Here is a 9,029-nt window from a genome sequence, read left to right as displayed (position 1 = left end):
TACCTTTTCATTTCATAGCAGATATAAATTCTCCCTATGGATAGCCCTTGCTCATATTTTATAAGATTGATTCTGTCAGGTGCAGAACACCTAGAAGCACTTTGCATACTTAAGCCATGGTAATCCAGACAAGTCCTATTTCCTTAGTCTCCTGCCACAATATTACTGTCAAATATTTGTCATTGTAGCAATCCCTGTGCTTGTTGTGCTATGTCTGCAATTTTCATCTGAAAAATGTAATGTAAGGGTAAGGTGGCCTTTCCATTCTACTCTGTATCTAGTGCCAGTTCAGGTTCTGGCTTAGGCATGAAGCAGATTTCTGGTAAAACACCTTAAAATTATTGCAGTTATTGTGTTTCTGTCCATAATTATTTCTCTCAAGTCTGTTATCTGGGCAGAGTAGAAGTATCTGATTTCTGTTGGCTCTAATTCTGTGTTGTCCTGGTTGAGATGAGTTTCCTATAAGCACTAAGTCTTTCCCTGATTCGTTCATATGTTTTATCTCCTTTAATTCTTCCCTTAATTTTCTTTTCATTTTTAGCTTTTTTAATCATCTTTCTGGTATGTACAAGGTACCTGTCAGTGAACATGATAACAATTCCTTCTTATTTCACCTTTGCCTCTGCAGGTTCAACACCATTTAATGGAGAGCATAGACACAACCTCTCAAGACGTGTTTTCCCAAGGTATTAAGGAAAGTTACACTTGCTTAATTTTATTTTTGTTTTGATGTAGATTTTGTAAAAATCCCTTTTGGGCCACTGAGAATTGTAGGGCTGATATAATTTAATTACTGCCCTAAATGGAAGTTCAGAAGTACTGCTGTGGAGGTTGGAAACACTGGCTTTGCAGTTACAAGGTTTTGGAGTATCTCTCTTCCATCTGCTTTTCACTACACTGAAATTATGGTATGTCTCTGTGATATATGGGGTACTTAAATCTCCTACTGAAACACAGGTCAGCCACGAAATCAATCCAGTGTCTTCCTTTCTTTCCATAATGTCACTGCATGGCAATTTGGAACTCATAGGTGTCGAGGGGAAAGGTATAACCGTAAATTCAATTTTACTTGAACTAAGTAAATTGTCTACAACTTTTAGATCCTTTCACCTCTGTCACTACTCACTTCTGTTTTAAATACCAGAGAGTATACTTTTCTGTGCTGTATTTCATCCCAAAGGCAATCGTGTTTCAGTGCTGGATGGAGTGGCAATTGTGTTTCAGTGCTTTCACATGTGGGCTTTAACCTATGTTGTTCCAGCTGCATGGCATTCTAGGATTTGTTAAAGTCATGCATCCTTAAATCTTCACTAAGTATGGCTAGGTTGTAAAAAAGCAAGTAAATCCTGCCTGGCTCAGAGGCACCCAGCTTGTGCCATGTAGAGGAACTCAGAGGAGCAAAATACTGGAATGCCTGTGCTGGTTCCTTGGCCAAGAGCACTGCCATGGAAACACACTGAGCACTTCTGAGCTCAAGCTGGCTCCATGCTTCAGGAAATGCTCCCCCGGCATGTATCCCTCCTGTAATCTGAAGCTCTGGAAAGTGTGATGCACACGTCAGCTGGCTGAAACCCTCTAGTACAGAGTAATATTATTACATCCACGTATTTTAAATCTATGTCACTACCAGCCCCCATCAGCTAGGAATGTAAATTCACTACTATTAAATCGTGGGTTTGCTCTGTCCCGACCTTCTCTAAATTAGAGGCTTTAATTTCTCCTCTTCAGTTGTGCTTGTGCCGTTTTGGACGACGATCCTGCCTATGAGTGCTTCACAAACCCTCTGACAGACTCCCTTCCTACATGTCGCCGCAGCCCTCGACTGCTTTCTAATGGTTATTATGTTTTGACAGAAGACAGTTTTCTGTCTGATGAAGAGGGCAACATAACACTGACACCATCCCACACAAGTGTTACATATAAAGAGAATTTAGTTCGGTAAGTGAACTGTGTGCAGCTTTTACTCCATGTTGGTGATTGCCTTCATATATCTGGCCTTACCTAGAGGTGCATCTGGAGGTGTCTTTGTGTCTGTCTACATTTTGCTTGGCATAAGATCAGCATTACTTCTGAATGGGAACATCTCAATTGCTTTAGAGAGTGAAGTGAATGAAATAACCTGATTTTCAGTCATGTCTTACTATCCAAAAACTCTTTAGTGCACAGTTGTTGCTGTAATTGAAGTTGTGTCCAATAAAGAAAAAGGAGAGATACAGCTCATTTTGCCAATTGGGTGTTACTCTGATAAGGAGTAAGAAAAAAGTATACATAAATATCTTTGTCTAAAACACACACACATATATGTAAATAGAAAGGTCTGGTCCTAGAATTCTTACTCAAGAAAAAATATCACTTGATTTGAAAAGAACAACAGTTTAGAAAGGTATGTAAAATGTAGTTCAAAAAACATGAAGTTTGATGGATTCAGACTACCCCAAATAAGATATAGCAGGGTGCAACTTATGGGTAGCATGAGATACTCACAGTAGTATCAGAGACCAGTAGCTGTGATGTCATTTGGTACCACAGGATCCAGTATCACAACAGCATGATCAGCCCTGCTGTTAACACATTCCCTGACATATTATGGTGTGCAGCAGCCATTCCTGGTGACGTGCCTAGGGTCAAGAACAGGGCTGGGAGCAGCATCCAGAACTTGGTTCTTTCATGTCGTTCCTGCAAGCTTTAGAGCTCTGTCCCCGCTCAGCAAGAATAATTAGCTCTACTCCTTGGCAACATATCTTTTCTTTCCAGTGTATTCAGGCGAAGGAAGAAAATCCGTCGCTCTCTTGACAGCTTGTTCGATCTCAGTACCTCCAGCTCGTGGCGCAGCTCCACCATTCCCAGCAAGATGGAATTCTCCCATGTAGAGGATCCTTGGCCTGATGGATGCAGTAAACTAGAAGCCAGTCACAGTGATATTGGTAAGCCCTGATGAGGTACCAGGTAATCAAGACACAACACTGCATTCTGTGTTTAGTGGGAATTGGGTATCTCTTTCTGGAAGTTTTGCAGGTGTTGTCTGCCAAGGTGTGCAGGTAAAGGATAGATGAACTACAGAATTCTAAGGGGTAAATAGAGCTCCTGGCATTAAACTGGAGTATGAGTCTGCAAAGATCTCTGCGCCAAAAGGTCATTTTTTGACTGAATTTGAATGCAAAGTCATCACCAGGAATGTTTATTCTGGTGTGATTAATACCTGGCACTGTCTGCTTTCACCTGGCTCTTTCAATAACTTAATCTGTTATGCTCTATGTGGTTTTGTCTTTACTCTGCATATTTTCTCCTGCATATGTTTGGACCTGCCAATTCCCTACCCATAATTATTCCGAACCTCTCCTGTGATTCAGTAATTGATTCCTAAATTCATTAATACGAAGTCTCAGAGCTCTTCTTTTGTGCAATCTCAGTTATATGTGCACTTCTTGTAGGTGATTCAGACTTTTCTTCTGAATATAATAACCATGTGTCACAAAGGCAAATTCCAGAATCTAATGGAACATTTCTCACCAAAGATGGTGAGTTTCTTCAGTTTGAGGAACCATTTTGTGCTTCAAAATCCTGCTCTTCATTTATGATAAATGCAAATGAAGAGACCTTGAGCAATGCAGGTACGTTATGTTCTTATTCTGACATGCCTCATTTTTAGAGTGAACTGAAAATACATTAAAAATATGGAACTGGCCCCTAGCAGAATAGAATTTATTTACTAAAATATGTATTTTAAATGGATGATTAAAAATAACAAAACCATAAAATTGGTATTTAGTTGATTACTACCCCCTGCTCACAGCTTTCCTTCGCCCATTTTTCAGAAAAAAAAAAGAGTGAAGAGGAAAATGGAGGAAAGGGCATGGGAGCAAAAACTGAAACAGGCAATTATGCAGAAAGGCTTGTTTTCTGAGAGCATGGAGGGCACAGTGTTTCTGTAGTTGTGGGGGAAAAAGACTCCTGAGAGACACCCAGAGCATGAAAATTAGGTTTCTGCTTTGAATCACTCCAGGCGAGTTCTCTTTAAAAGCAACTGAAGGGACTGACCTCACAGGCTGAAGGTAGTCCTTGCAAACACCTCCCATCATATATTTACTTTCATTAAAACCCATTATTTTCCTGATTTTTATTTTAGAATCCAGGACAGTGCAAAATGTTGTTTCTCAGATGGCTGCACTGATCATGTGTTTAATCATTTCAGTATGTACAAGGTAATTTTTATTTCTTTTATTTTTTGTTTCTGACACGAGTGCTTGCTTCATTTCAATTGGTGAATAAAACTTAAATTAAGGGTCACATTTTCGAAGTTATATGTATCTGACTGTGAAAATATATTTTCACATGATAGTCGATGCAGGCAAATATCTGAGCTATATAGATATGCACAAAAGTGAGGAATATGTATGCAGATATGAAAGCTACTTTGCCAAGTGTGCTTTGACAAGGGTTTTGGAAGGCTGAGAAAAATCAGAATGGATTCATGTCTTTCTTAGTGGGTTTTTCTCTCAGTCTGAATGCTGAGGTCTTTCTTTCCTGGAGATTATTTTCAATAGTTTACGTAATTTAAAGTTTCACCTACCAGAGTTCAGAGGGTTCAGAGGGTTCATCTGCAAGAACCTTTCCTCCTCCTCCCACCCAGGCTTTACCTCTTCTAACCCCATATGCATCCCTTGGCTTTGTCTAACCTTTCTGGGCATTGTTATGTTCTCAGATATTTTCTGGGAGGATTGTCTGCCACTTTGTTGCTGATGATTTTAGTTTGTAAGTACAGAATTTCTTTATTTCCAACCCTTTTTTTTTTTTACTAAGTCACATCTGAGGACCAAATTCTATCCTTGGATGTATATCCATGGCTCTTATTGATCCTAATAAGAGCAGTATATGGTCAAATGGGGACAAATGTAACTTCAATCCATTACAGTGTTCTGCATTTGAATTTCACAGTTCTTTTCTCCCAAGATGCTGCTGTGTCATCTTTCTTCAGTCTCGATACATTTTTCAAAGCAACTAAGTTTTGGTAAGCAGCTCCAGTGTCATGTGATGAATAGAGGAATTTAGAAATTTTATATTAAGAAGAGGAAAAGAAGGTGGGATCTGAAGTTACTGGTAGAGTATTTGGCTTTTCCAGTTACTGATTTTTATTCATAGAAACTTTCTGTTTATTTTGAAAACTTGCCCTTTCATAATGTGCAATAAATGTTGTAGCAGAAAAGGAAGGTAAACCTAATATGCCATAACATGATGCAGAGACAGACCAAGCAGTGTAATTCATGATTCCAGAGGTCTGCTTTCAAGCCTTGCATTGAAGCCCACTCCCAGGCCACCAGACCTTTTTTTATGTTTTAACTGGAAAAATTAAAACCAGCTAATTATGATGCTCACCTCATCACCACCTTCCAGGGACTACAGAATTGATATAATTTGGCTCCACTAACCCAATGGACCATTAGCTCACACAGGCCTTCATGCTGAAAGCTTGTATGGATGTGCTGGATTTATGAATTACCATTCTTTCACCTTTTTTTGCACCAGAAAATTCTAAATGTCTAAAATTTAAAATGCTTCTAAGACTAAAAGGTTTGGGCTTATCTGAATTTTTATGGAGTGAAATTGAAGCTCAAGAGGATCCTGTTTGTTTCTGAAACTGTCAGGGTTCAGGAGTTCAGTATATGCCGTGGGCAACATGACAATCTGTCAGACCTCAGCCTTTGAATTGAGTACACTGGAAGTTAGAAACAGCAAGGCACAACTGGAACAGCTCCACTGCAATGACACCCTCACTTTTTGAAGGGTGGTGTATCAGTTTGTTGCTATGTCTCCATTCCCTAAAACTTTGGTTTCACCAAAGCCACCAGGTCAGGACCAGTGTGTTGCAAGCTCATGCCCCAAAGTGCTGCTTTCCTTCTTCCTCAATAGCTTAGCCCTGAGTGATAACGAAGCTGTTCTTCGCAAGAGAAGAACACACTCCGAGAGCTTTTCAGCAGCAGGTATACAGAGAATGCCTCTTTTATGCTCATCACAAGTGAGAAGTTACCTGCTCAAACAGCTTAGCTGAATTTGTCAAACAGGACCTTTGGTAATATATACTGATTATAAGAAACTGCGATTTAAATCAAGATATACAAAAATGTATTCTTCTTTTTTTCCCTGCAGAAAATAATAAGGAATAAAGAACAATTGGTGAGTACCTGTTTAAGTTTAGAAAGAATTCCATATTTTTGGGGATGAGTCCTATTATGGAACAGGGTTCAAGCATGCCAGAAAGGTTCCATGGACTTTTCATTAAAAGAAGGTTTAACTGCAGGACCCTTGCCAGTTTCCACTGCAAATTACTCCACTTTGATGTCTACAAGTCCTTTTTTATTGCATTTAGATTATATATTTTATTTCTATTGTCTGGCAGCAGTGTCTAAATAGTGTAAGCTGTTAACAATTGCTGTGCTTCAGCCCAGAGAACACGTTTCCCAGTAACAGGCAAAACAAGTCTTCCTTTTCCCAAGTTTGAACTGAACAGCAGGACCAGGTGCTGTGCTGCTCTGACTTGGTAGCATTCCACTGAAGCAGTGAAGCAGCATCAACATGAATCAGTCCCGAATATCTGAAAAACACTTATACATTCTTCTACTTCCTATTCTTTTTCACTCAAGCCTCATCCTCAGACTCCAGTTTCTGTTTATCAAGGATTTCTAAGCCTCCCAGCAGCTCAAACCCTTAAAACAAGAGCACTAATTTATTTGTACTTAGAGTTGGTCATCCCAGCCCTGGCTCGGTTATTTCCTTTATGTCTATACTTTGTAAAGATAAAAATGAAAAGAAGGAACCAAGTGGAGCTGTGCCCAGTTTGTGTTCCTTATAGTGTGGATAGAACAGCCTTCTTCATCAGTTTTCCGGTTGAGTGCAGTTCAGCTTCTGAGATCTAAAGGCATCTGCACAGCTGCAGACACAACCTGGAAAACCTTTCAGTCAGCCCTTAGAATGTGGGCGTTAATTCTGAGAACAAAGCATTTTAGAAAGGAGTGCAGTCATTTGATCACTTTGCCTGTGGTGACAAAATGTCCTACTCACAGCGTGCCAAGCTGGAGACGCTACATATGGCACTTCTTAAAGTCAGTGGAACTGTTTATGTAAGGGCTGAAACACCAGAGCTTGAAAGCTGACTCTGGTTTTGAAAGCGACTATCAAAGTGAACCAAAGCAGGTCCTACAGGATGGAGCAGAGAACTTGGCACTTGTTGTGTGGCAGGACTAAACTAAATACAGATTGACACAGGTTACTGTGAGACAGGACCTCCCACAGCTCAAATCAAGCTTGTCTCTTGCACTTGGTAAAACCTTAAAAGCAGAGTTGTTACTTCTGTGTATTTTGAAATGAGTTCACTAACAGTTTTCATTTTGCCTCCTCCTCAAATTTATTTTCATCAGCTCTTCAGCATTGAACTCCTGGATACCTCCTTAAGGCCATGTTTATACATGTTCCTATGGAAAAAAGAAATAACAGAACTGATAGTATTCTTCCTCCAAAACACAGTTCATTTTAGCTTTATTTTTCTTCTGGTCAAATGTGAGCAAGGCCTTACTTCTTGGTCACTACCTGAAAGAAATTCTGCAAAGAAATGCTGTACCTATAGTATGTTATCTCAATTAAGTCCTATGTGGGCATGGGGTCCTACAAGCATTTACATAATAAAAAGTGGTTTTTAATTCCCATTAAATAATATTTTATAAAAATGATGTTATCCCATATTTTATATGTTAATTTCTTGTAACAATATGCTATCAAAGATAATGGCTTTGGATAGTGGCTGAATACAGTGATAACTGATGTATTATGTATCTAAAATAGTATTTATAATACTCATCCTCATATTTACTTGTAGTTAATGCATTTGAATAATTTTGTAAGTGTTAAATAATTACTCTTCTTTATTTAGAGTACAGAGACAACTGAGAGTAAATTTCACTACGTAAAACATGTAAATATTTTGTTACTTATTTTATGCCTATAATAAAAGGTCCATTACTAAAATCGCTTTTAAAACTAAAGGATTATAAAGATCTTCAGTCTTTAAATAATGTCCTGGAATAATAGTCTGGAAAGTTAAATTGCATTCTGAGAGAAAAGTCTAAGACTGAAATTACCCTGCAGTCATCAAAGCAATTATGCTGAAAACTAGAAAGAAAGAGTTCACTGTAAACTCATTAGTTCACTGTAAACTAGTGAAGAAAAATCTGATTGAGATTGAAAAAAAAATGGTCTAAAATAAATCCTATAATCTGTCTATTAATAAATACAAACTGTAAGTTAGAATTGTTCTGATCTGGAGAGAGGGACCTCCTGGGGTCATTTCCCAACTGGAGTTCAAGGGCTAAAAACAAAATGCTCAGGATCTGTTAAGATCTGCCCTCCCTGATATTCATCAATGTTGAATTGACAAAATTCTATTTGGTTACCAGACTGGTTGGCAGTTCCCTTCCATATATTCTAATGGACATAAAAACAAGCCTCATCTTTTTTCTCTGAAAAGAGGCGCAATCATATGTTTCTTCCTTTTGGATAAAAAAATTGAAGCCAGGATTTGTCTGATGAAAAACTGAAAAAAAATTTCCAACCTAAATGTTTAAATCCACACTTTCAGAGGTAATGAGTATTTGCAACTTCTGTTAACTACAGTATCAAGCCTAGGATAATTCTGGGATGCAATGCTCTTAGAGTAAACCCACTTACTGATTAGTGATTAACTGACACATCTACAAACAGAGAAAACAACTAGAATTTTATATTTTTTGTCTGCAGAGATTAAATGCTTACTCCACTTTAATATAGCACCTTATTTAGAGAAAAAGAATCAAATAGAAATTTTGAGATATAGATTTATAACTCGCTGTGTATCTTCTCATACCATTTATTACTTTTTTAATATATTATTTTTATCACTACACCTTGTTTTATACTCTCTTACTTCAGCTGTGTTCAGCTGAATTTCAGGGTCATTCCTGAATATATATCACATAGCGCTTTATATCAGGAATGGTCATGTG

At 38.2% G+C, this 9,029-nt stretch overlaps 1 protein-coding gene across 7 annotated transcripts in view; it reads left to right on the top strand.

Moving 5' to 3' along the window:
- Nucleotides 1-9,029, top strand: part of TMEM71 (transmembrane protein 71) — a 30,695-nt gene that overhangs the window by 15,346 nt on the left and 6,320 nt on the right. For 3 of the 7 annotated variants that reach the window (XM_017739057.1, XM_017739056.1, XM_017739055.1), the window contains 9 exons: nt 629-686; nt 1,854-1,938; nt 2,755-2,924; nt 3,432-3,611; nt 4,127-4,202; nt 4,703-4,752; nt 4,936-5,008; nt 6,145-6,171; nt 7,413-7,478. In XM_017739057.1, coding sequence (XP_017594546.1) covers nt 644-686; nt 1,854-1,938; nt 2,755-2,924; nt 3,432-3,611; nt 4,127-4,202; nt 4,703-4,752; nt 4,936-5,008; nt 6,145 — 678 coding nt within the window. In that variant the 5' untranslated portion in view covers nt 629-643 and the 3' untranslated portion in view covers nt 6,146-6,171; nt 7,413-7,478. Of the gene's footprint in view, nt 1-628; nt 687-1,728; nt 1,939-2,754; nt 2,925-3,431; nt 3,612-4,126; nt 4,203-4,702; nt 4,753-4,935; nt 5,013-6,144; nt 6,172-7,412; nt 7,479-9,029 lie in introns of those variants that run through there. The other 4 variants (XM_017739054.1, XM_017739052.1, XM_017739053.1 and 1 more) reach the window with 4 other exon arrangements.

The sequence above is a fragment of the Corvus brachyrhynchos genome, unplaced genomic scaffold, assembly GCF_000691975.1.
Source record: "Corvus brachyrhynchos isolate BGI_N302 unplaced genomic scaffold, ASM69197v1 scaffold187, whole genome shotgun sequence".
Taxonomy (NCBI): domain Eukaryota; kingdom Metazoa; phylum Chordata; class Aves; order Passeriformes; family Corvidae; genus Corvus; species Corvus brachyrhynchos.
The sequence above is the reverse complement of the archived record's forward strand: the minus strand, read 5'-3'. Positions and strand labels throughout refer to the sequence as shown.